Consider the following 26,497-nt stretch of genomic DNA (forward strand, 5'->3'; position numbering starts at 1 on the left):
AATACATCCCCAGGGAGATGGTTTCATATGACTGTCATGATGATTAAACATTATTGCTTGATTTAGTAGGGTGGAGTCACTTTGTGTAAACTTAAAACACTATTCCCCCAGCTTCTCAGTAGGCTCACATCCGTGTGGCTGTTTACACAAGGGAACTATTTGGTGTTAGTTTGGGAGCCTGCATGGGATTCATGAGACTGGTCTGTGAGCACACAGGGGATTTAGGAACTGGGAAGATTGTCCAGTCTGCTGTTTTAAAACAAAATGGGGCTGCAGCTGCTGAAAGAAATGATCGGTAAAGAATGTGACTCCAAGGCAGTGTATTTATAGCTCTCTCTCTTTTTTTTTACTTTTTCTATTTTTTCCAAATTGGCCTGCAGTTGAATTTGCCTGGACTGCGGACTATGAAAGCAACATTTAATGCCACTGGAAATCTCAGCACTCGCCAACCTAATGCCGCAGTAATAACTGTGATTACCTCCAAGTCTGATTACCAACTTGCAACAGCAGCGAAAGAGTCAAAGATGCCTTTAAATGCATGAGTCAGTGGGCGTGTTTTCATCCAGATAACGGGACTCCGTGACGAGCAGAACTTGTCGTCGGACACTTCTCTTGGATCTGTACTTATGAGGTAAAACTGAGGCAATTCTGCAACAAAATAAGTGTCTCTATCGTAAGATGCGACACGGACAGACGGCGAACAAACGTCTAAGGCTACTTTGTATCAAACGATTAATTATCGGAGCCGATGCTGGACATGGAGCATTAGAGTAAACATCCGAACACACTTAATACTTAACATTTTGATCCAGCGGAAACACATCTCTTGTCTTCAGAAAATATAATCATGCAGAACGAGAAGTCGGAACCAAGTGAACCCAAAGGTGCTGTGTGTCCGAGCACAGGCGACACCGAGGGGAGAGCGCTGATCCCAGCTGAGACAGGGGCTCCAAAAACCAAGGGGATAAGTGCTGTGGCCGTGCTCTGGACCTTCGGGAAATGTCTGGGAGCCTTACTGCCCGTCTACCTGGCCGGCTACTACCGGGTCAGTACCAGTCTGCTGGTATTCGGAATGATGGTCTACACAGGATGGAAACATGCCCGAGAAGCCAAAGAAGCACGCCTGAAGTCAGCCTTTCAGCTTCTCAGCAACGAGGAGGAGTACACATCCTCCAAAGTGTCCAAAATCAAACGAGATCTCCCTGCATGGGTAAGAAAAAAAAAAAGCATACAAATGTCAGCAAGTGTCACCTATCGTCCAAAATCCTCTCCTTCCGGATCCCTCTCTTTAACCTGGAGTAACTCCATGTTGTGTTTTTCCACGTATTGCAACATTGGAAAACGTGGACCCTAAAACCGAACCCTAAATTCATAACTTCACTAATGTGATGAAAAGTTGGTATCATGATGTTAAATCACTGTTATCATGGAATTTGCACAGTGTTTTGTGCCTCTTTTTAATAGGTGATGTGGGTGTGTTTGTGTCAAGACATACTTAAATAAAAGTCCTGGGAAAAGGAAAATGTTAACAACTACTCACTTTCTCATATGCAACAAGATGATGCAGGCTATGCTTTTTAAGTTGTGTCAATTTGCAGAGAATTTCCAGCAGTGTAATGTAGTAACAATTGGAAAATGCATGCAACAGCTCGAGGTCCCTTTGGAGTTTTAAGCTAAATCTGTTTCTACATAACTCCCTCCTAGGTAGTTGCCAAGTTTGCAGAGTTTGCTTCTTTGTCAAGACTAAACTTGTTTGAAAGCATAATAGAGCATTGCTGAATGCAATGCAACAAATACAACAACACTTAAACCCTTTAATCATTGTGCAATTTCAACATTAGGTGTGTAATCTTTTAATTCAGATTGCACACATGTTGCATGAAGTATAATACTGCTTATTTTCATGTCATAGATCCTGAGAGTTTACTATGTTTCCAAAATGGAAATGCTGCTAACCACATGGTCCTGTTTTGACTCATGTAGCCACACCCAGACGTGGTTCCTGTTTGATATACTTTAGTGCAGTGAGTGATTTCAGGGATTGCTTACACAACCACCCAGCACGCATGCTGGCCTTTATAGTCAACATGGGTGATCTCCGCGTTGCTCTCTGGTATAATAAATGCTGTGTTAATGCATGGATAAACAACAGCATAACATTTTAAATGATCTTTATATTGACAGTAGCTGCACTTTTGCTTCTTCCTTTTCTCTTTTGGAAATATTAGCCCCATCCAGAGCCTGGTTCAGGAAGCACTGGGATGAAATCAAGTGTTACTGATGAAATTAACAGGCATGCATCAGCTACAGCTGGATCACTTCCTTATCCTGTTTTGTGTATTTCAGTCTCTATAAAGTAGCTAACTATGTACGTGCATTGTTTTTCTTCCCCTCAGGTCAACTTTCCAGATGTTGAGAAGGTTGAGTGGCTAAATAAGGTAAAATATAAGTGATTTACTGTTCTCTCTACCACTTCCTGATTGTCTCTAAACAGAGGTAACTGTTTTTTGTCCTCTAGTAAGCTCACAGAAAATACACTCTGCTGTGTTCAGTCTCCCAGCTGATTGCCCCCATGTCAGTATGCTATATTATTAGCTAGTGCTAGCTGATAGATGGTAGCAGTGCTGCTTTTGCTGCCATGTTCCAGAAAAGGCCACACCTCCCTCTAGCAAAGCCACTGTGTCTGTACTGCAGAGAGTGGGCCCACTGCCAGCCAAGTCTCTCAACATTTCCATTTCATTGCAGGCTAGCTCACAGGAAGAGGGAGGAGCTGCCCAGCCTCCCCAAACTAAATAAAACTGCACCCATTGTCCCCCCCCGTCTCCTCCCAGCCCAGAGAAACTACTGTGGAGCCAATAATTTAGACATACAGTAATAAAATTATCCATGCTGCCAAGGCCATGAGATTGAAGCGCCTGAGAGCCACACAAAGCAGAGGTTTGAGAGTGGTTATTGGAGAGGGGGTCAGCAGATTGCCTTGTTGTTAAGGCTGCAGGCAGCTGATGACTCACGCTCCACTTATGCCAGACAGAAACCATCTCTGGGGATTTTTTTTCACTGTCTCACAAGCACACAACCAGGCAGGGCCTCTGCTTTGGTTCTTTCCCTATATGGAAAAAGAAATGACTAGGTGCATGTGGCTACTTTAATACATTGTTAACAGCGGGTGCATACAGAACACAGGATTCATTGTGATATATCTAGGGACTCAAAGTAGCAAACTAACAGCTGAGGAGAATCAACCAGCTACAGCTGTCTCTGCCAGTCATTGCTAATGGAAGCTGAGGCATTTGACAAATAGTTTTGTTACTCTGTGGCCTAAATGTCAACGTTTACTTAAAGCTACAGCCGCTATCTGCAGGGTTGTACATTGTGTTCGATGGTGTGTGACCTAATAAAAAGGGAGCTTAGAAGCATGTTCTTTTTTTTCTGGTGTACCAAGGTGCTGCAGCAGGTGTGGCCATTTGTTGGCCAATACCTGGAGAAGCTGCTTGTGGAAACCATTGCCCCATCTATCCGAACCTCAAGCACTCACCTCCAGACGCTCAGTTTCACAAAAGTGGACATGGGAGACAAGGTTATGCCATTTAAGTTTAACTATAACACTTATAATTAATCTGTGTTGATTATGTTGTGCAAACAAATGTGCTCTCTGTTTGCTCCAGGCAATGAAGGTTGTGGGGATCAAGGCACACACAGAGAATGATAAAGGACAAGTACTGCTAGATTTGTATATAAGGTAAATCAATATCTATTGCTCTTTTTATATCTATAGCTGTTGCAGGTGTTAACATTCATTGTTATAGGTAACAGTTTTGTTCTTGTATCACCAGCTATGTTGGAAATGTCGAGATAAACGTTGAGGTGAAGAGGTACTTCTGCAAAGCTGGAGTAAAAGGAATACAGGTCAGTCATATTTGTCAAGTTTCAGTTATTATTTGTCTTAGTTTTAAAATTTGATAAAAAGAGCGAAAGTGAAAAAATGAAATAACTCTTTTGTAAGCATGAAGTGTATCTGTAGTTTTTCCCAACATCCTTCCTGCCTCTCTGTCTTCAGCTACATGGGATGATGCGTGTGATCCTGGAGCCTCTGATTGGAGATGTACCCATAGTGGGTGCAGTCACCATGTTTTTCATCCGTCGGCCTGTATGTTCATCCACATTCACCTCTATTTGTCCTATTGGTGTAGCCCCTCTACCCTCATTCTTGTGACTATCATGTATCTCAGTATTGACTCGTCAGCTTTTCCTCTTATTGATTTCTTATCAGTCCGACTCAACATTCCTCTGTGTTATCTCTTTCCAGAAACTAGACATCAACTGGACTGGACTGACTAACTTGTTGGACATCCCTGGACTGAAGTGGGTCACACTGCAATAGCTATTTATAGATTTACACTGCCACAAACTGATTAGAAACTGACCCCATATTCTATTAATGTTATTACAGTGACTTTTTAATTACAAAAGTCAATTTATCACCAGGTTTTCATTGACAGACTTCTCCTCTTTTTGTCCCAGTATTATGTCTGACAGCATGATTATGGATGCTATTGCATCCTTCTTGGTATTGCCAAACCGCCTGGTTGTCCCCCTGGTTCCTGGCCTGCATGTGGCTCAACTTCGCTCCCCTTTGCCCAGGGTAACCCTGAATACACACATACAAACAGAAGAAGACTGCAATATTATTTCATGCCTCAGTCAATGCTACATATCTTTTCCTCCTTTGTTTGTAAGGGAGTGGTACGCATCCACTTACTGGAGGCACAGAAGCTAGCAGCCAAGGACAACTATGTGAAAGGGATGATGGCTGGCTTGTCTGACCCCTATGCCATATTGAGGGTTGGCCCTCAGACCTTCACCTCCAAACACATTGACAACACAGACTCTCCAAAGTGGGAAGAGATGTATGAGGTAAGAACAGCAGAGAGTTTCATGAGTTTGGAATTTGTGTCATCATTCTCTACATGTTCAGGTGTTAGAAGATTCTGTATTTGATTGGACTGAATCAGGTAGAGCTGTGAATCTTCATTCCACTCATGGTTACCCGAGGTCACAGCCAACTTCCATACAAATCGCTCTGTCAGTCTACATGTCCTTGTGTGTATGTGTGTGTCTGAAACATCAGGTCATTGTCCATGAAGTGCCTGGTCAAGAGTTGGAGGTGGAGGTATATGACAAAGACCCAGACCAGGATGATTTCCTGGGCAGGTACATATGCATAGTTCATGTCTCTTGTGTGCATATGTTAAATCTGACATTGTCATCTTTCATCTGCCACCTTTTCTGATCAAGTTGTATAATAATGCTACTTTTCTAAAGCTTTTGAGCATCTGCTTTCTGTGCTTAACAGAGTGACGAAGACATTTGCTTTAAAGTTTTTTAGTTTCTATGTCTTACACTTTCCCTCCATGTAGGACCAAATTGGATTTGGGCATTGTGAAGAAATCTGTAGTTGTGGATGATGTAAGTATGAACCTGAATCATACTAGCCATGGACTTTTTAAAACCATATATATTGATTTTTGGACTTCAAACATATATCTTTTGCTGTCTCCTTAGTGGTTCACCTTGAAAGACACCACATCAGGACGGGTTCATTTCAGACTGGAGTGGTTGACTTTACTGCCAAACACGGATCGACTTGAGCAGGTTTGAGGCACTCATTTTGACTAATAAGTGACTCTTAAGGGACTCGGGAGAATGCGGTTTTGTGTGGCATTCAGGAAGATTTGTTACATCAAAAATAAAACATGAACCATTTGCATTCCTCCCTCAGATCCTGAAGAGGAATGAAAGTATAAGCAGCAAGACCGGTGATCCACCATCTTCAGCCATCTTGGTTGTATACCTAGACAAGGCTGAGGCACTTCCTGTGAGTCAAATAACTCTACCCACTGTGCCCATGTTCGTGCTCAGCTCAAAGTGGCTTCCTGTGTGTGTGGTTAATCTGAGGCAGAGCTGTAACTGCCATCTGTTTAGCATTCCTCAAAGTTGTTGCCTTGGCCTCTAACCCTCTATACTTCACTGTGAAGTCGTTCAGTGTTCAGTACCTTTTCCAAGGCTGTTAAACACACATTACCCTGTGTGCTAATATCTGCAGTCACATCATTCAAAAAAGGGAACAGCAGTGGCAGAATCTTGGAAATTAAACTCAGTCTTTGTGGTTTAATTCAATGCAGATTCATACTTCCTGATTATGCCATGTACTGTTGTACTTCCTGTTAGTTATTTTTGCTGTTGCTATAGCAGCCTTGTACACAGTGTTATTCACATCGACCACGTGTTTTCAGCATGGAAGATAAGTCTATTTATTGCTCTGTTCTTGGTTGATGATTGCATTGTTCACATGCCTTACTGTGAATTAATATTTATTTTTAACTTTGTATCTTTTTAGATGAAAAAGGGAAATAAAGACCCCAATCCCATGGTTCAGTTGTCTGTGCAGGACATTACTAGAGAGAGCAAGGTACATCCACTGAGGAAGTCAAATACAATGAGCATGTAGAGTGTGTTGCACTTAATCACATGCTTACTATTTATTCTGGCTTTGCCACTGTAGACATGTTGGACAACCATTAATCCAGAGTGGGAAGAAGCCTTCACCTTCTTCATCCAGAATCCTCAGAAGCAGGACATTGATATTCAGGTAACAGTTTGTAAGATGAAACTCTGCACTAGGTGTTGAGTGTCTTATAGCTAAACTTGTTTTGGTCTTACATTGGCTTTTCCTTTGCATTCAAACCACCAGGTGAAGGACGCTGACCGTGTGCAGACATTGGGCAGCCTGACCATCCCTGTGTCCCGTCTGCTGTCCAATTCCAATCTCTCTCTGGACCAGTGGTTCCAGCTGGACAACTCTGGGTCAGCCAGTCGCATCTACATCAATACAGTTCTCAGGGTAAATGGCGGCAATACCATTTCACATATTCTGCACTGCATAACACAGATGCATGTTTAATTAACTGAAAAATAATAGCATAAGCCCTAAAAAAAGATCACTCTTTGTCTCTAAGGTATGATTCTTTGACTGCAATTTCAAGAAAGCATATTTTTCTTTTGTAACATAGGTCCTGTGGTTAGATGAGGAAAGTATTCCATCTGATGTGTCAACTAATCTTGAGTCTGGATTGAACAAACAGCTGCCCCAGCAGACGTCTCCTCATCCTAGCTTTGCAACAGAGGTAAAGCAGAGTGGTGCAGTTGTGACTTTGATTTAATGCTGTGCTTACTAATTACTAATTCAACAATGTATGTGGTTTTTGTGTTCAGGGACTGCTTAGAATTCACCTGTTGGAAGGGCAGAATCTTGTTCCAAAAGATAACATGATGGGGGGTATGGTGAAAGGCAAGAGTGACCCTTATGTCAAGATCAACATTGGGGGTGAAACATTCACAAGTCAGGTTATCAAGAGTAACCTTAACCCCACGTGGAACGAGATGTATGAGGCAAGTAACATAAGGTTGTTTATCAAAGGAAACACAGTTTTCTTATAATCTTTATATAATTATATGAAATAAACAGAGGTTGCTGAAGATTGCATTTTTTAGAAAAGGTGATCCACAATTGTTTTAAGAGACACATTTCAAAAATGTTTTAACCTTGTTCCCCCTTCAGGTGATTCTTACCAAGCTGCCTGGCCAGGAGCTGCATGTGGAGATGTTTGATAAAGACATGGACATGAAGGATGATTTCATGGGCAGGTACAGTACCTCTCAATAATTTGATTATTGGACATCATGAATACATTTATGAGGGATACATTATACTCCCATATCCTGAAATGCAGGCTGAAGATCAATCTGAAGGACATCATTGATTCTCAGTACACTGATCAGGTAGGATTCTGTTCCTTGTTGCTGCATGTCAGGTCAAAATAAGCCCAAACGTGATCTTGATCTAACCAATAGGGATCTGTGTTTTCACTTCACTTCTCAGTGGTACACTCTCAGCGATGTGAAGTCAGGGCGAGTTCACCTGGTGCTGGAATGGGTTCCAACATCATCAGAATCCGATGGGGTGGAGCAGGTCAGTATTTTTTAGATAATTCATTGATTAAAGGACCTGTGCTGGTGAGCGTCATCCTTACTCTCCTCTTGTTTCCTGTGTCTCCAGGTTCTTCAGTTCTATTCAAGGAAGTCCTTTCAAAACAAGGCCGTTCCTTCCGCAGGCCTACTGTTTGTCTTCATTGAGCAAGCAGACAGCTTACCAGTAAGTCTTTTATTATTCATGCAAAGGATGATGTTCAGATTGGCAGTGATTGTTTGTTATACACATGCTTTTACTGTAATGCCTTTTCCCTCTCTCTGCAGGTTAAAAAGAGTGGCAAAGAGCCAAAGGTTGGAGCTGAGATCACTCTTGGAGATTTGTCTCGTAAAACTACTGTAAGTCTTCAAACTTTATTCAGTTTAGGATTTAAAATGTGATGGTGTTTTAGGGTACTCCGTATAGCACAAGATGTAATATTCTAAACATGACACAATGTCTATCATTAGTATTAACTGACTGTTCCATCTCCAAAGGTGTGTGATCGCACCACATCACCCCAGTGGAATGAGGCTTTCTGCTTCATGGTTCAAGACCCCAGAAAAGATATGCTTGTACTTAAGGTATGCAGACTTAAGTGCTTATTACATTGGAACGGGACAGAGTGTGATAGTGCTTTGCTAACAACCTGCATTCTATCTCTGCAGCTCTCCCACAGCTGGACCTTGCCAATTGGTTCCCTGGTGGTTCCCATCAGAGAGCTGCTCTCTGAAGAAGAGCTGGTCCTGGACCAGTGGTTCCATCTGGATGGAGCCTCCCCTGAGAGTCAGGTTCTTCTGAGAGCTGAGCTCAAAGTGAGAGATCTCTCTGTCTGTTACTGTATCATCTTCTCTATTTATTTATTTGTGTATTTCTCTTTTTCCAACCCCTCATTTTTGTTTCTCAGTGTAGATGACTCCCTATCTTAAGTGTAACATCTCTTGGAGACATCTCTGCATTTTTCCTACTCTGATGACAACCAGTCCTCCTACTGATTTCCATGTTTTTTTATTTCCACCCTGCAGATGCTCATTCCAAGCAAATGCCCAATTGCCACTGATAAGCCTAAGGTTGTCTCAGCCGCAGACCCTCCTCCTGCTCCACAAAAACAGGAAACAGACACAGTGCTAAGGTTGGATAGTCTAATCCAAATCTATCCTTTCTTTCTATTTATTCTTTATCTCTTAAATATAATTATTGCTGCTCTTTCTGTTTTAGGTCAAGTTCAGTGGACGCTCCTCCTGTTGAGACTTTAGTGCCCACACATGAAGACGTGGATGTCAAAGAAACAGCAGCTGATGTAATTGAGGAAGAGGTCGAAGAATCGCCAAGCCCTGCTGTAGCACAACCTCCTCACACTTCTCCAGACCTTAGCTTTGCAAGCGAGGTAACATCATGATACAGTTGCAGATACATGCTACAATGAAAGAAAAACATCCGTGTAAAGTTGAATGATTTCGTCTCATAGGGGCTGCTGAGAATCATCGTGTTGGAGGCCCAGAGTCTGGTTGCCAAAGACAGCATGATGGGCGGGATGGTGAAGGGAAAGAGTGACCCCTACGTAAAGATGAATGTTGGAGAGTTTGTGTTCAAGAGTAATGTGATCAAGGAAAATCTCAACCCAGTGTGGAATGAGATGTATGAGGTTTGTAGGAGGGAGGGACTTTGATATTTTAAGATAAGAAGCAATAAAGACGACAAAGACATGATATACATAAAGCACCACAGTATGCGTAATCAAACTGTTCTGTTCACTTAGGTGGTCCTGAGGCCTCAGTCAGGACAGGAGGTAAAGGTAGAGCTGTTTGACAAAGACATGGACAAAGACGACTTCCTGGGCAGGTAACTGGCAACACTGACATGTCTGTTTTAACCATCAAAATAAATAACAGTGCCACATGGTATATTTTGAAATAGCTAAATTCATGGAGAAATCTATTTTTAGCTTACCTCTACTGATCAAAGAATCCTTTGATTTTACAAATCACTTTAAGGATGGGGCTTCCCTTTTAAAGATCATGTGTTTCACTGAGATTTTCAAATTTATTCTTCCTTGTGAGCAGACTCAAAATCAGTGTGGCAGACATCATCCGTTCCCAATACACAGACCAGGTTAGTGTAAAATGCTTTACTGTATCTCTTAGTTATTGCTGTGGTGTAATCATGGGCTCAAATTCAGTAAGTGTACGTCTGTGTTTCAGTGGTACACCCTGAATGACGTGAAGTCTGGACGCATTCGCCTGATATTGGAGTGGGTACCAGCAGTATCCCACAACACCACCCTAGACCAAGTTAGTCAAATTTTTACAACTTGTTTAGATTCACTCTTTTTCTCATGCCGAACTAATAATCTTTATTTTTCTCTAAGTCCTCACTCCTTTGCCTTACACCAAACATGACCCTCTTCTCAGGTCACTGTGCACATCAAGTTCTTGAAATGTTTTCGTTCTGCAGGTGATGCATTTGAAATCGCTGCAGTCCTTCCAGAACAAGGCCATTTCCTCTGCTGCGCTGCTCTTTGTTTATGTGGACAGAGCACACTCATTGCCTGTAAGTGCCCTGTAATTTGGTTAAGTGATAAACAATATGTTTGCTGTCTCTTAGTTGTTGTTTTTTTGAAAGCACATGTAAACAAAATACTGAAAAAATACCTTGTGAGAAGTTATCAATAGACTAAATGAAGTCTTGGGGAAGTAGTTGCAGCTTGTTGAGCAACAACCAGTGTTATTGGACAATTTAATGCAGTGCTGTGAGTTGGGAATGTTTTTTTTTTAAGAATAGGAAGTTTAATTACAGATTGAATACAAGCTAATCATTACTTGTTGTGTACTCTGTGTCTTGTTGTGTCCAGTTTAAGAAAAGTGGAAAGGAGCCCAAGGCTGGGGCAGAACTTGTTCTTGGTAACACAACCTATAAAACCAAGGTAAGGGAGTTACTGTTGTGTGTAAAGACTATGAAAATTTAAACTTTGCTGCCCCCAACTGGTTGTACTGTAAAAGACAGATGAATTGACGGCAATGGAAAATTATATGTATGTCATTATGCCCTTCAGATTAACTTTTCACAAACTAAGAAAGATAAACTTTAGCAGTGAACAATGATTATTTATTCATGTTAATCCCAGCTTCCCTTCCTCTTGTATTACCTCTCCTCTTTTTCTCTCTGTAGGTGTGTGATCGCTCCAGATCCCCTCAGTGGAGCGAAGCCTTTTACTTTTCAGTTCGTGACCCCAGAGAGGAGATGCTCATAGTAAAGGTGAGTTTCTCACAATACTCACATGCTGTATGTGAAGCCTGCTTCCAGTGTCAGAGACAGTGTCAGCCTTTGACTGACACTGTACATGGTTCTTACCTTTGTAGTTATCGAGTGCATGGGACCAGCCAATGGGATCTCTTGTAGTGCCTGTTAGAGAGCTGCTCTCTGAGCCACAGCTGGTCCTGGACCGGTGGATGCCTCTGGATGGAGCTTTAGCTGAAAGTGAGATCCTTCTGAGGGCTGAACTGAAGGTTAGAGAACACACACACACACACACACATTCATTATTGTTATTATGAATGCACCAAATAACTCAATGAAAATGTGTTACTGACAGATCCTGAGCTCACGGATGACTGAAGCTCCACAACCCTCTGTGACTGCTTCAAAGAAAGAGGAGATACTTGTTTCCACTGAACAAATATCCAAAGCAGCCAGTGAGGAGAAAAAAAGCTCAGAGCTGCCAGCAGACGAGTGAGTGTTCAGTGCCTGTTAAGATGTCTTAAGAACTCTCCAGGCTGTACATTAATCTTATTCAGAAAAACATCCAAACTGTACCACTAAGTGTGTTACTACACATGACCACAAAGTGCAGTGCCTCTCAGCTAGAGTAAATTAAAATGATGGTATGCAACAGTTGTGTTTTGTGACAGCAGTGTGTATTTTCAGATTTGTTGCTGCATCCACCCAGTTTAAACACTCTGAAGCAGTAGCAGAAGCTGAAGATGCAATTCCTGCTGAACCAGCTGCCATTCACTCTGCACCTGATACATTTCCTGATACCACAGTGAGTCATAGCACATTGTTGCCTGTCATTATTATGTTTAACTATTGCCAACATCTTAACTTACATGTAATTTCCTCTGCAGGTTGAAGAACTAACAGATACAGAGGAACCAGCCACACAGTCAGATGCAACCATTAAAGGAAATCAAGAGCCACAGAAACCACAAACAGAAGGGTGAGCTCCAAATTAAAGCAAATAACATGTTCTGATTACTTTGTTTCAAAGAAAACGAAGAGGAAAGATACGTAAAACATAAAAGTGTTTAATTTCCACACTGTGTTTTTGTGTGAAGAACTGGTTTGGGCAGCCTTGCAGGGGCAACAGTGACCGGTCTTCCTGCAGACACGCTGGGCCCAGCAGAGGTCCCAGAGATCCCCGAAGTTGGTGAAGTTCTTCCACCGCACGCCAACCCCAGCCAGGACTTTGCAAAAGAGGTGCGTTCAGTTGATGCCCTGCTTAACAGAGTGAGATAACTAATAAGCGTCCCTCTACCCTCCTCTGGTATATGTTCCCTTTCAGTTTTCCCCCTTTTTTTTTTTTTTTTTTTTAATACTTTATTTTCTGCTTTTCATATTTTAAACAGACATGACATACAAACAACCACAGTACAATACAAAAACAAAAACAACACAAATACACGCTTCAACCCCCACCCCCCTCCCTGAGGCTCAAAAAGAAAGAAAAGAAAGAAAATAAAGAAATAATTAAAAATAGCAACAACAAACAAACAAGAAATACAAAAATAAACAACAACAAAAAAGTCACACAACTAGACAGGGTCTTCCTACTACCATTCTGTGTCTACTTTTAAATGTGATAGGACTGTTCACACAGATCTATGGACAAAGAAAAATAACAAAAGGGCAAAATACTGCTAAATGAGCAGGGCACTTAATGTAAGAGGGAACCTTCGATGTAGTCTGTAAAGGGACTCCAGGTCGCAGCAAAGTCCCTGCGTCTTTTGCTTAACTTATATCTGAGCCTTTCCAGAGGCAGAAAGGAGAGCACCTCCTTCAACCATTGTGAAAATGATTGGGATTCACTTGACTTCCAGTTAAAAAGGATTAGTCTGCAAGCAAGTAGCGAAGCAAATGCCAAAGCATTCTCTTGTAAATTTGTAAGCATACTATTTGGGGGTGCTATACCAAAAATGGCTGTGTGGAAATCAGGAGCTATGGTCTTTTTACACATATGGGAGAACACCTTGAAAATACTATACCAGTAACTATTCAGTTTTCCCTTTTTTATCATTATGTAAAAACAGTAAGAAAAGACCTCCATAAGCAGCACATTGTTCCTCTCTGCTGAGTGTTTTTTCATGAATAAATGATGTGTAATATGATGAAAAAACAGAGCATCTAAGAATATCGAACACAGCATTAATGCCTCTAGCTCTCGCTCTCTTTACATGGAAAGCTCTACTGGAGAGGTTTCAGCTTCCTCTGCTGTTTTGGTGGATGTTGTTTATGTCCTGATAATTTTCTGCAAAAGTAGCAGTGTCATGCCAACTACAACAAAAAAGCAAAAAACAAGGTTACATTACATCTACCACAGTGGTTTAAGTTGCGTCTGTTGTAGTAGAGAGTCAGATTTTAATTGGATCTATAGGTGCTTGTTCAAACTGCAGTGCATTCATACGGTTAATTTTTCAGGCAAGTTTGTCAGTAATTCTTTATACGATAGGAAAGACCAAAACAGTCTCAGAAATGTTTGCTTTTCAAGAATTTAATTACATTTGGAAACAGAAGTTTGATTTGTTTATTGTAATGGCAATTTATGGTCAGGCTATGATGTCAGCGTGATAGATGAAATAAACTCATGGAGAGACAAATGATTGTCTTTTGTCAAGTTTTATTATCAGCACTCTTTGCAAAGAGGGAGAAAACAAGTGAACTTCTCTCAGTGGAAGTCAGATGTCTTCTGCCCCGAAATGTGAGGTCAAACAGCATATATCAGAAAATGAAAACAGGTGTGGTACATTGGCAGGAAGCTTCTTCCAAAAAACGTAATATCCTGTGGTCTAACAGAGATCATTGATGGGTAGAATGCAGGATCTGTAAAAGAAGGAGTTATGGGAATACAGGAAACTTTACTTCTTATCAAACAAAAGCCTTCTGTATACGACCTTGGAGAACTGCACCTGCAACAGTTCCTATCAGTCTTACAGAAGCACAGAGAAACTCAAAGCAACAGTTTATTCATTCTTTTTCCACCACATTATGCTGAGAAATAATTCTGAAATTCAGATACTCTGAGGAAGTCGTGTTCATATTATATCTGGCTACAATGCAGAGGTTATACAAGCCTCGTTGAACTTGTTTGCTTCAAATATGTATAGTACACCATGTTACAAAGGTTTACAGATGTGCTGTGTGCTTGAGGACTCCCTCCATCTTTTCAACACTTACAATCTTCTTCCAACAGGGGCTGCTAAGGATTCACCTACTGGAAGCCCAGAATCTGGTTGCAAAGGACAATCTTATGGGGGGCATGGTGAAAGGCAAGAGTGACCCATATGTGAAGATAAATGTTGGGGACTTTGCTTTCAAGAGTCTTGTTATCAAAGAGAATCTCAATCCAAAATGGAATGAGATGTATGAGGTATGCATTATATTTGGCTGAATCATTACTTTTTGTCTGTATTTCAAAGCATGTACAGTATCCTGGATAATCGTGGCCTTGTGTCTGGTTTTAACAGGCAGTTTTGAAGGGAAGCGGCATCCAGGAGATAAAGTTTGAGGCATTCGATAAAGACTTCGATTCTGATGACTTCCTTGGCAGGTGTGTGTCTACATGTTTGTCAATAAGTAACTTCAACTACCACTGAAGAAAAAAGTCTAGACATGTGTACACCTATATGTATGGTTTCATAAGACTCTGCATAAGCTTGCACTTTTATGCGCTTGTGCAAACATGTAGTTAAACGTCTGTATTCAATTTTTATGTTTAATGAAACTTTCTTCAACCAAGATATATTTAAAAAAGATTCAATTTTTTTGCTATTTGTCTAATTTATTTAGCTCAGGAAGTAAGACACTAAAGCTGAAATCTTGTTCAACACTGTCCTGTTTTGTTGTTCTCAGGTTCAGTATCAAACTCAACGAGGTCATCAGATCCCAGTACACAGATCAGGTTAGTTAATAATTGATGATCTAAATCTTGCCATGTGAATTCTACACTCTGTATCGTGTCATTTTTGAAAGGTGTTGCCCCCTACTTCTTCTTTAACATACTCTGTCTCTGTTGCAGTGGTACACCCTGAATGATGTGAAATCAGGGCGGGTTCACTTGATACTGGAATGGGTTCCTGCTGTGGCAAAATCAGACAAACTTGACCAGGTCAATATTCACAAATGTTTAAATCTCCATGCCTCACTAGACTTGCTTTACTTTCCTTTAAACATTTGTATTGAAGTGTCTCCAGCTTCTATATCTGCATTATCAGGCCTGACTGGCTATATTCTCTCTAACAGGTGCTGCAGCTTCAATCTCTCCAGTCTTATCAGAACAAAGCTGTTCCCACTGCAGCTTTACTCTTTGTCCATGTGGAGAGGGCACATTCACTACCTGTGAGTCACCTGGAGTTTATTTTCATGCTGTGCAGAGATTAAAAAAAAAAAAAAAAGTAGCTGAGCTTGTGATCAAATTTGAATGTCTCTTCCTCTCTCTTGGTAGTTGAAGAAGAGTGGAAAAGAACCTAAGGCAGGAGCTGAGCTTGTTCTTGGTGAAACAAGCTACAAAACAAATGTAAGACTTGTAATACATTGTGCTGTATGGTTCATCTTATAAAAAAAGTTGTTGTTGTAATAACGCTATTGCATCTTTACATCATCTCTCTTAAGTTGTGCGACCGCTCTACCAGCCCTGAGTGGAATGAGTCTTTCCTCTTCCTGGTTCATGACCCTAAACATCAGATGCTTGTAGTTAAGGTGAAACATCTATTTACTTTTTTTTTAAGGGTCTGCACATCCACGATATAAATATCTAAGCCTCTCAATCATCCCCTCTTTCTTTTTCTTTAATTGCAGTTGTCCAGTGGTTGGGACCAGCCGATGGGATCTCTGGTGGTTGCTGCCAAAGAGCTTCTTGCTGAGCCACAGCTGGTCCTGGATCAGTGGTTCTACCTGGATGGAGCCTCACCTGAGAGTCAGATCCTGCTGAGGGCTGAACTCAAGGTTAGAGTTCAAACACATCCATGAGTTGTAGTGATAAACAACAGCTTATTGTTTATGACACCTGGTGTTTCTCTTCTAAAATTATCTCAAAATAGATTTTAGAATCCAAAATGGTGGATCTGATCAGTGCAGGGACTCTGCCCTGTGCTGCCTCTGGTAGCGGATCTGGAAACGGGCAGGTGAAGTTGTCTCTTTCATACGTCTCGCAGGAGAGAAAGCTCAGTGTCATCGTTCATTCCTGCAGGTAGGCCACATCAAATAGTGTCCCAAAATACATTCAGTCAGTTTGTGATGTCAGCGATGATATACTGCTGGTACCATACTTATTATTTGAGCTGCACACTGTTTTCCAATCTAGACTTATTACCATTTTATAGTGCATTATCATTTCCAGGCCTTTACTTTGCATGTCTTTCTGCCTACAATGTCATTATAACCTGATAGGCTCATAGATAAATGTTTCTTCATTGTTAAATGTGGTTCTTGAGTTATACTGGATACTTCAAAATAGACTGGTGCTTTAACATGCTGCATGATCTAATAAGATATGCTTTGTTTTTTGCATACAGAGGTCTGATGGCTCAAAACAAGGACGGGGTTGACAGCTATGTCTCCCTCATGTTACTGCCAGACAAAAGCAAGGCCACCAAGAGAAAGACAGCAGTGAAGAAAAGAGACCTCAACCCAGATTTTAATGAGAGGTCATTCATTTATCAAATAATTCTATTGTGTCTATTATCATGTTTTTAATCTCCAAATATATTTGTTAATATTTATAGCAATCATTGTGTCAATTTCTTCTAGGTTTGAGTATGATCTCCCTGTGGACGAGATAAAATTCAGACGACTCAGTGTATCAGTGAAGAATAACTCGGCCTCATTCAGGAGCCGGGACATTATTGGACAGGTCAGTCTGAAGCTGACCTTTCACCTCTACTTGTAGCTCTGATATGGTTTGTTCCACATCATACAGCAGCCAGACACTAACGGGCCTCATGTGACAACTCCAGAATTGAACATAGTGATAATATGGTTAAATCTGCACTTGTACAGCTGCTGGCTTGGCTAGTTAACTGAAATGAAAGCCATGATTGTTTTTAAGGATGTCCCTGTAATTTAAATTTTTCACTCTGAAGTGCACTGACTCCAAGCAGAAAAATACTTTTACTAATTTATTTTGTTCAAAAACAATTTTGGTACAGGTACAGATCCAGATGGCGGAGATGGACCTGGCTTCTGGTGTCACAGAATGGTGAGCAGAGCAGACTGAATTTTTCATAACTTCAATAGAACTACTCAAATGTTTAAATATATCTAAATGTTTGTCACTAATCTGTAACCATGAGATAATTTGTACTATGGTAGAAATAATGATTGTTTTCTCTCAGACATAATGATATTTCGAACAGGTACACTACCTTCAGTGGAGCATTGAGGAGGCCCTGAGAAGGGTTTTTTATTAATTTTATTTTACAAGAAAAAATATTTGTAATAGATAGTGTATACAGCACATACAGACATCATACAGAGAGGTTGTTTATCCCACAAGACTAGGTTGAAAAGATTCTGTGGACATTTTTGGCACAGTATAACATCATTTCACCATAAAATGATAGCTGATGATTTTGTTCTTTTTAAAGCAATTTCCTTTCTGTTTTTGTTTCAGGTTCACTCTCAAAGATGAAGATGAATAGTGATTTTGCTTGCAGCTGTTGTTGTAATGTGTTGATGATGATTTCATCAGTCTATATGGTAATGTGCCACTGCTGCAGCTCACACAGATGCCTTCCCACCTCTGCATATACTCCCACTGAGGCTGCCTTACCTGCATCCACCCAGGTCTGTGTGCATTAGCACACAGTATACTGCAGAATTGGCTGCAGTGCATTTTCACATACATCAATACTTTCACCAAAGAAATGTTTGCTGAGGGAGCTAAGAAATGTTAGGATTAACTAAAAATTGAATCAACTAAAGGTCACTTTATGGTAATGGTTAAACAGGCCTGCAAAAAGTGAAGGAATAAGTGTTGCTTTGTTGGCTGTTTCTTTGCTGTCCTTAAACTCAGCTTAACTTGTTTGAAGTGTCGTCACATTTGTTGTGTTTTTTTATGAATTTCTCATTTAAACAAATGCCATTTCAGTATTTTTGATCTTTTTATTTACAGGCTTTACATTGCAGTTATTTGATGTTTCACTTTGCTATGTTTGTATTTGAAATTCCTTATAAAGGACATTTTTATATTTCTTTTCTACCAAATCTGCATTTGTTGCCCTGATGTAACAGATTGTTTTATGATTGTTTATTTTTATGTATATTTGCAGAGATTATGGATAAAATCCGAAGCTGTTTGTTGGAAGATGATAACAAAAATAAACAGATTTTGCACAGCGCCGGGGGGTAGAAATGTTTGAAATTGTAGTTTGTACATTATAATCCTTTCATCCATAAAGTGCTTTAAATCAAGTCAACTTTTTTGCTTAACATAAAGCTGAAGATTTAGATATTTAAATATTCAACATACCACAGGTATCCTGTTTCTGAACATATAACTGGCTATTCTGTCTAAAACAAGCTGGTTAAGGTCAATTAACTCCTTGACCCTTGACCCTCTTATGATGGAAGGACTTCTCAGAAAAGTACCCTCAGTGAGATCATTATGAGTTTTATGAACACTTCTAGCCATGAATCTGGCCCATAGCTGTTAATAAGGCCTCAAATGGTGTGACTGTTATTTGTTTATTTGTTGTTTTTGAGACTGTACTGTCTTATTGTTTGTTGGGTCTGTGAACAGACCCTTGTGGCATATGAATTTCCTCCACAGGGATTCAATAAAGTTATCTAATCTATTCTATTCTAATCTAATCTTACTCAAATCATCCATAATGTTGAAGCATATTCTATTCGTGGATAGATGAAGCGCCGCCTGCAAGCTAGTTCAGGCAGACAACTCGAGCTGCGCTCATTCATACTGATCTCATCAGCTGATCTCAACATCCTCTCATTGGCGGTCTATTTAAGCTGCAAGCATAGAGGCTGCAAGTCTCTCTGTCTCTGCCTCTGCTTTGCAAGTGCTCCTGCTGTCCTGCTCAGTGCTGTGTGAAAACTCTGTACCCACCACCTCCCAACTGCGGTCAAGCCAGCCTCCACTTCTGAAACGGTAGTCAAGCCAGTCGCCACTGAATTCTGTTGTGCGCGTTTGGAACAGGCATTACGGTAAAAGCGAGGAAACACGGAGTTTACATTTCTCTAAATAAAGCAATTTGAAAGAGTAGAACATTTTAATGGTTGCAGCTCATTTGAAAGTGATATTACAACAAAACAACCCGAATCAATACACAAGTGAAATAGAAAATCGAAAGGTGAACACACTAAATTTTGTCTGACTCGTCATTAGGACAATCTAAAATGTTTTTTTCAAAATAAAGGCCGACTGAAATATGTGCCTGGTAGTTGTATATTTGGCATTACAATAAATCCCATTTTCAACTGATGTGTTTCGATTCAGACTGTAAGTATAAAACCTGTCAATGTGATGCTGCCAATTACAGCTACATTCTATTTTACATTTCAAAATAAGAGACATTTGAAGTGTAGCATATTAGCAAGTGAGATTTTTTTTGAAAATCCTAGTTTCCATTGACTAATTTCAATTCCGACTGATAGTAGACAACCTTATGATGTAATCCTGACCATCACAGGAAGATCTGATGTGTCAATTCAAAATAAAACCCACTTGAAATTAGACTTAATTGCAATAATTCTGGATACTTTCAATGTGAGATTATTTGGAAAGTCCTAGTTTCCACTTACTCATTTCAGTTCAGACTGATAGTAGACAACCTAATGATGTATTCCTGCCAATCACATGAAGATCTGATGTGTCCTTTTAAAATAAAAGACACTTTAATATAAGTTTGATTGCAATAATTCTGGATACATTCTAAGTGAGATTATTTGAAATATCCTAGTTTCCACTGACTAATTTCAATTCAGACTGATAGACGACAACCTCTTGATGTAATCATAGACTGTATAAAGGATGTAATCCTGCCCATCACAGGAAGATCTGATTTGTCATTTCAAAATAAAAGACATTTGAAATTAGGCTTAATTGCAATAATTCTGGATACTTTCAAAGTGAGATTATTTGAAAAACCCTAGTTTCCACTGACTAATTTCAATTCAGACTGATAGTAGACAACCTTATGATGTAATCCTGACCATCACAGGAAGATCTGATGTGTCAATTCAAAATAAAACCCACTTGAAATTAGACTTAATTGCAATAATTCTGGATACTTTCAATGTGAGATTATTTGGAAAGTCCTAGTTTCCACTGACTCATTTCAGTTCAGACTGATAGTAGACAACCTAATGATGTATTCCTGCCAATCACATGAAGATCTGATGTGTCCTTTTAAAATAAAAGAATCTTTAATATAAGTTTAATTGCAATAATTCTGGATACATTCAAAGTGAGATTATTTGAAATATCCTAGTTTCCACTGACTAATTTCAGTTCAGACTGATAGTAGTCAACGCCATGGTGTAATCCTGACCATCACAGGAAGATCTGATGAGTCATTTCAAAATAAAAGACATTTGAAATTAGGCTTAATTGCAATAATTCTGGATACTTTCAAAGTGAGATTATTTGAAAAACCCTAGTTTCCACTGACTAATTTCAATTCAGACTGATAGTAGACAACCTTGTGATGTAATCATAGACTGTATAAAGGATGTAATCCTGCCCATCACAGGAAGATCTGATCTGTCATTTCAAAATAAAAGACACTTGAATTTAAGCTTCCCCTCCCGGGCATCCACCTGCGGGCACCGAGGGGGGTTAGTCCTATCTCATTACTCCTAAATGTCTGCATTTAAATTATCTACGAGGAGTAATGAGGTTCGGAGCCCATACGCCAAACGCAGTACTGTATGCTGCAATAAACTTTATCTTAAGTAAACGTGAGTTGTCTGACTGAATTATGATTGATGTATTAATAATCTGATAAAAATGTGGCTCATACCAACTGTTTGTATGCTGCTGTGTAGCTTCCTGAATGACAGAATAAATATGAACAATATAGTCCTACGTTAAAAAAAAAAAAAAACAGCTCTCAGTTGGCCAAATCTTATTTGGTAACATTAAATAGTGTCACCTCCCAGAGCTTTCAATCCCCTCCTTGTTTGTTATTAAAGTGCAAGCCTTCAATGTGACGTCACTTGTCTCGCGGAGCTTTCACTTTCATTTATGCGGAAGAGTTTAAAGCGTGAAACCTTTGGGAAGGTAAGACGAACGTTGAGCAATTCTCTTTGTTTATCTGTGAGTTCAGAAAGTTGGTGAAATGTTTGCGACGCAGTGCCGTGTTAAAACTGTTTAGTATCAGAAAGCGTGAAAGTGAAGAAGTAGCCTTTAGAAGTTCGCATTCGCCTCTCTGAACGGAAAAGTCCTGTCGAGTGATTACTTTCCATTTTTAGGTCGGCTGTTATTTGAAAAGCAGGTTTCTGTATGAAAATGAAAATACACTAATGAATCATTTCACAGATATTGTACGTGTGTTGCAGGAAAAGACTGCCAACATGTCAGGCAACGATGAGGAAATGGAAGTGAGTAAAACATTAAAACTGCTGTAAATAGACACTAATGTTTTAAACCATCATTTTTGGAGTATGAGTTGCCATTGCTCTATTAATAATGTTATCCTGTCGTATCTCATGACAGTGGGCTGATAGCTCAACGTCTGGTGACACAAATACCCAGGTAGGTAGGCCGGCTGCGTGTGTGTGTGTGTGTTTATTTATAAAATAATTGTCACTTAAAGATGCCGAGTGCATTTTTATTATTGTTATCATATAGCAGTTAATAGAACTTTTCTTTTTCATAAAAAAAAATTGTTTTCAGGGTTTTTATTTTCGTTTTACGTAATGTATACTTGAAAGTGAAAGTATGAAGTTCTTTAATTTCATGATTGTGATAGGTCCAAGTTATTAAAATATCATAATTCCCTCTGCTGAACTGACGCTGTCTGCGTTGGTATTATTCCTTATTGGTTCAAAGGTACTCTGTGTACGTCACATACAGTGTTGCTCACATTCAGTGATGTACCTTTCCCCTTTCAGTGGATAACACGTAAAACAGTGCCCTCTGGTTGCCCTTACAATCATTACATTATTATAAAAGTGCCCCTTTGATGCCCCTCCAGTGAATGAAATGAAAAAAATGAGTTCCCTCTGCATTACTTTTTCAGTAAATACCTTGAAAATTTGCTCTCTGAATGCCTTTTTATTAAACATCACAGAAAAAAATGCCCTCTTAAAGTCCTTCTAGTACACTTCAGGTAAAAATGGGTGCTCTAGTTGTCTCTTTTGTGAGAAATGCAAATAAGTGCCCTCTGGATGCCCTTGTAGTTAAATATGTTCTCTTAATTATGTAATATAATCAATAATATTGAAATATATCAACATTGTTGTGTTTCCCTTTTTTTTTTTTTTTTTTTTTTTTACATAATTCAAATTCCACCACAGTTAGTCACAAAACTGTTCACAAGGAATTAAGTGTTCAATGATCAAAATGTTCAATACAGTCAAGAGTTGCAAATTAATCACATGTTATTTAGTTTAATTCATTCATGATATTTGTGTATAGGGACTCGGGAGCAAGATTACTTCTGGGTCAAATTCACAAGATGTATGTACGGTGTCATTAATCACAGGATATTAATGATGTTCAAAATCAATGCCTCATATAAGATAAGAAGATTTTATTTTGTTTTGCCACAGACCAAAGGCGAAGCTCAAGTCACTCTAAAATTAAAGTGGTCAGAGGATGTTCTGCCACAGAAATGTAGAACACAGCTAGAGAAGACTCTTCAGACATGGGCCAACAGTAAAGATCGTCGAAACTGCGAAGTTTTAGAGGTTGACGAAAAAAGGAACGCAAAGATAAAGATCAAGCCTCCTCCAGGTGCAGTATGACTGAACATTAAAGTGATAATTTAATTGCACATCTCTTTAAAAACACAATGTTGGCTCTTAAAATAATTTTAAGAAGCATTGTATTATTCTATTTGTTTGACGAACTGTTCAGTATTATTATGTAACTATTTTTGGAAGTGGATTCATTCTCCTTTTGTGTCCTTTCTTTCAGCTGTGAGGGATCTTCAGGAACTGTGTGGACAAACACTGACAATGAAAGATAAGAAAACAGTCACAATCATGTCTGTTCTTCTGACACCTTTAGAGTCAAAGACACAAATACCAGACAACACTTCAGAGCCGCAAGATGTATGTGCAATCCAGTTAAGAGTTGCAAATTTATCAAAACAATTCTGTACAATTCATTCATGATATTTGTGTCTATAGGGAGCAAGTCAACTGGGGGGAAAACGTGATGTCATGACTACTAATATCCCTCGACAGCAGGAGACACAAAGTCCAAAGGATCCTTCAAATGCTCCTTCTTCTTCATATGTGTCAATGTCACAAGAAGTATGTTCAGTACAGTAAAGAGTTGCAAATTAATCACATTCATTCAGTTTAATTAATTCATGGTATTTGTGTTTAGGGCGCAAGTCAACTGGGGGGACAACGTGATGAAATGACTACAAATATCACTCCACAGCAAGAGACACAAAGTGCAGAGGATCCTTCAAATGCTCCTTCATCTTCATATGTGTCAATGTCACAAGATGTATGTATGGTGTAGTTAATAACTGGTTATAAATAACATTCAAAATCAAAGATTCATAGGATAAAAGCATTTTATCTTTTTGCAGGAGCAGCCTGTCAAACCAATTAGTAGCAGTCCAGCAGCAGGTGAAGAGCCAATCCCTGGTATACTCCCAGTTAGACAGTTCTTGCACATAAACCACATCTACCAGAAGGAGATCGAGCAAATACTGACAAAGAATGGAGTCACAATGAAAGCAGAAGCACATGTGACATTTCCAGCAGACAAGGAAAATGGAAGCCCACAAGATGCTCTCTCTGACTTCACAACCCTTGTCCAGAAGGTTGATAGTCATTGTTCAGTTTTCCCTCTCAAGAACAGAGATCCAAAAGAGTTGATGGATGCAGTGAACATCGTCCTGGCGAAGGAGAACAAGCTTCTGCTTACTTTGTCCTCTGAAGAAATGATCACATGTGGGCCAAGCCAGAGTCAAGATGCTATCAAAAAGTTGTTCAACACAACAACAAATATCAACCCCTCTGCTGAAGAGTCCACCGCAGCAACTCAAGACAGCTCTGCCAACATTGACATGAGCATCGAAGATCCTTTCCTCACCACTGGGCTCAAGTTTGAGGAAAATTATTGGAAAGTGATTGGTGTGTCCTTCAGTGAGAAATTAGAAAAGATAAAAGCTAAATTTGGAGTGGACATTAAAGTGTCAGATGTCAGTCCAGGCAATGTCAACGTCAAAACTTGCTACAAAGGATTTGAGAGAAATGCATCGATGGAGAGCCATGCTCTCAGAGCTCTTCTTCATCTGTACCAGAAGATTGCCACATCTCACTTTAACGTCACCCAGCCTCATGGTGCCATGGGGTTCAATGGCGATGTAAGTGAGCCAGAGGGGGCCTCTGGTGGACCTGTGGGGAACGGCAAACCAGGATACAACATACACTACACTGAAGCACCCACAGGAGAGGGAGCCACACCAGGAGACAACAAAGAAGAAAACTGTCCTATATGCATGGACACATTCACCAAGAAGAAACAGCTCAAGTGCAAACATGAGTTTTGTGAGGACTGTCTGAAACAGTCAAAGGAAAGTATGGGACCCATCTGTCCTGTGTGCAAACGTGTCTTCGGTAAGATAGAGGGAGACCAGCCTCCTGGAACGATGACATCGAAGTCATATGGCAGGTCTCTCTCAGGATTTCCAAACTGCGGCAGTATAACCATCACCTATGATATTCCAGGTGGAAAGCAGACGGTAAATTCCTCAATGAATGATTCAGAGACAAAGTGCCAGGTTTTTAATGTTGAAGTTAATTTCTTTCACAGTTTTCTAATGTTTCACGCCTCTTTTGCAGGAAAAGCATCCAAACCCTGGAAAGTACTTCAATGGTCTTACGAGAACGGCATATCTGCCAGACAACAAAGAGGGCAAAGAAGTGCTACACCTGTTGAAGAGAGCGTTTGATCAGAAGCTCATTTTCACTGTTGGGACATCAAGAACAACTGGGATGGAAAACCAGGTGACCTGGAACGACATTCACCACAAAACCTCGATGACAGGAGGAACAACATGGTACAGCAGCTAAATCCTTATTTTTTGTTATTTTTAACTTTACTGAAATGTTAGATACTAACTCGTACACATTCTCTTTTCAAACAGTTATGGGTATCCTGATCCGAACTACCTGAGCAGAGTCAAGGAGGAGCTAAAGGCTAAAGGCATCGAGTGAAGGCTGACCTTTGAAGAAAGAGAACCAATCAATTAGTGGAATCAGCATACTATTACTCTTTAATCTTCTCTTCAGTCTTCTGCGGTTGAGTCAGAAAGCATTTAAGTTATGTTTAAGCGTGATGTTTTTTCTTTATACACTAATCAAATGTGACTTTGCAGAAAGATTCCCTCTTTTTCAGTTGATAAACTTTTGGAATTTATAGAAGTAAAAGAATGGTATTGAATTATATATGATTGAACATTGTGCCACCAGTACTATGATTGCATGTTTGCCTTTTAAATGATTACACAGACTCTTGTATTAATCAGCAAATGTTGTGGAAAAGAAAGACAAGACCCACTGGCTTGTTTCCTGTACAATTTTTTTAAACTGTATTTAGAACAATATCTGTTATTTAGTTTGTAAAGTACTCCAGCAAAAATTTAATTAAACATTATTCTGCATTAAGATACGGCTGACACATTTTTGACACAAGCAGCATTTTGGGACAGAGGCTGAGCGAAAGGACGTGTAAGAGCAACCAGAATGGTAGCATTATTAGCAGCTGGGCACAGAGAGAGAGAGAGAGAGAGAGAGAGAGAGAGATTAGAAAGAGCAGAAGAACACCAAAGAATGAACATAATGCACTTAAGACTGAGTCATTACAAAAAAACTGAACATACAGACATCGCTCTCTACAGGTAGAAAGATAAAACTACTCACAAAGCCAGAGGTCATCAGGTCTTCACCAGGACAAACAAAAGACAACTTAAAGACCCATCAAGGTGGAGTTATACATTTTAGGTTTAAATAAGCCTAAAGAGGCATCACATGACTCTCACCACCATCCAGCCT

At 39.8% G+C, this 26,497-nt stretch overlaps 2 protein-coding genes across 10 annotated transcripts; both read left to right on the forward strand.

Annotated features, from left to right (window-relative positions):
• Positions 1-216: 216 nt before the first annotated feature.
• On the forward strand, positions 217-18,636 carry esyt1b (extended synaptotagmin-like protein 1b). Of its 3 annotated transcripts, none has more exons than XM_034680979.1 (53): positions 561-631; positions 837-1,210; positions 2,397-2,438; positions 3,443-3,577; positions 3,666-3,739; positions 3,834-3,906; positions 4,058-4,147; positions 4,307-4,362; positions 4,522-4,642; positions 4,738-4,914; positions 5,129-5,211; positions 5,418-5,466; positions 5,563-5,652; positions 5,780-5,875; positions 6,398-6,469; positions 6,563-6,649; positions 6,752-6,901; positions 7,071-7,184; positions 7,273-7,449; positions 7,619-7,704; positions 7,791-7,839; positions 7,940-8,029; positions 8,117-8,212; positions 8,314-8,385; positions 8,524-8,610; positions 8,695-8,841; positions 9,052-9,158; positions 9,245-9,413; positions 9,495-9,671; positions 9,786-9,868; positions 10,090-10,138; positions 10,228-10,317; positions 10,481-10,576; positions 10,878-10,949; positions 11,195-11,281; positions 11,386-11,532; positions 11,619-11,755; positions 11,951-12,068; positions 12,151-12,242; positions 12,361-12,502; positions 14,493-14,669; positions 14,767-14,849; positions 15,152-15,200; positions 15,318-15,407; positions 15,542-15,637; positions 15,744-15,815; positions 15,911-15,997; positions 16,097-16,243; positions 16,339-16,487; positions 16,813-16,944; positions 17,048-17,150; positions 17,446-17,495; positions 17,910-18,636. In XM_034680979.1, exons 2-53 carry the CDS (start codon positions 848-850, stop codon positions 17,935-17,937), a joined length of 5,505 nt encoding a protein of 1,834 aa, XP_034536870.1. In that variant the 5' UTR covers positions 561-631; positions 837-847; the 3' UTR covers positions 17,938-18,636. The 3 variants fall into 3 exon arrangements, with proteins under 3 accessions (XP_034536859.1, XP_034536870.1, XP_034536865.1); XM_034680974.1 differs by having other exon boundaries at positions 572-631; positions 12,148-12,242; XM_034680968.1 differs by having other exon boundaries at positions 217-1,210; positions 12,148-12,242.
• Positions 18,637-21,448: 2,812 nt separating this feature from the next.
• On the forward strand, positions 21,449-26,112 carry LOC117820949. 7 transcript variants are annotated; one of them, XM_034694913.1, is made up of 11 exons: positions 21,449-21,536; positions 21,815-21,856; positions 21,972-22,010; positions 22,896-22,937; positions 23,030-23,213; positions 23,397-23,533; positions 23,612-23,740; positions 23,817-23,939; positions 24,025-25,185; positions 25,286-25,503; positions 25,591-26,112. In XM_034694913.1, exons 1-11 carry the CDS (start codon positions 21,501-21,503, stop codon positions 25,658-25,660), a joined length of 2,181 nt encoding a protein of 726 aa, XP_034550804.1. In that variant the 5' UTR covers positions 21,449-21,500; the 3' UTR covers positions 25,661-26,112. The 7 variants fall into 7 exon arrangements, with proteins under 7 accessions (XP_034550804.1, XP_034550799.1, XP_034550813.1 ...); XM_034694908.1 differs by having other exon boundaries at positions 23,612-23,737; positions 23,814-23,939; XM_034694929.1 differs by having other exon boundaries at positions 21,475-21,536; positions 21,795-21,856; positions 23,612-23,737; positions 23,814-23,939.
• The last annotated feature ends 385 nt before the right edge of the window (positions 26,113-26,497 follow it).

Source organism: Notolabrus celidotus, chromosome 1 (assembly GCF_009762535.1).
Source record: "Notolabrus celidotus isolate fNotCel1 chromosome 1, fNotCel1.pri, whole genome shotgun sequence".
Taxonomy (NCBI): Eukaryota; Metazoa; Chordata; class Actinopteri; order Labriformes; family Labridae; genus Notolabrus; species Notolabrus celidotus.

What these genes read in the sequence shown, in the direction of transcription:
- LOC117820949 (XM_034694913.1), top strand. Translation starts at nt 21,501, where the DNA reads ATGCGGAAGAGTTTAAAGCGTGAAACCTTTGGGAAG. An exon ending in CTGGGTCAAATTCACAAGAT is followed by an intron (nt 22,938 to 23,029) that starts GTATGTACGGTG and finishes GTTTTGCCACAG; the next exon opens with ACCAAAGGCGAAGCTCAAGT. An exon ending in ATGACAGGAGGAACAACATG is followed by an intron (nt 25,504 to 25,590) that starts GTACAGCAGCTA and finishes CTTTTCAAACAG; the next exon opens with TTATGGGTATCCTGATCCGA.
- esyt1b (XM_034680968.1), top strand. Translation starts at nt 848, where the DNA reads ATGCAGAACGAGAAGTCGGAACCAAGTGAACCCAAAGGTGCTGTGTGT. An exon ending in TTCTGAGGGCTGAACTGAAG is followed by an intron (nt 11,533 to 11,618) that starts GTTAGAGAACAC and finishes TGTTACTGACAG; the next exon opens with ATCCTGAGCTCACGGATGAC. An exon ending in AGAGGGCACATTCACTACCT is followed by an intron (nt 15,638 to 15,743) that starts GTGAGTCACCTG and finishes CTCTCTTGGTAG; the next exon opens with TTGAAGAAGAGTGGAAAAGA.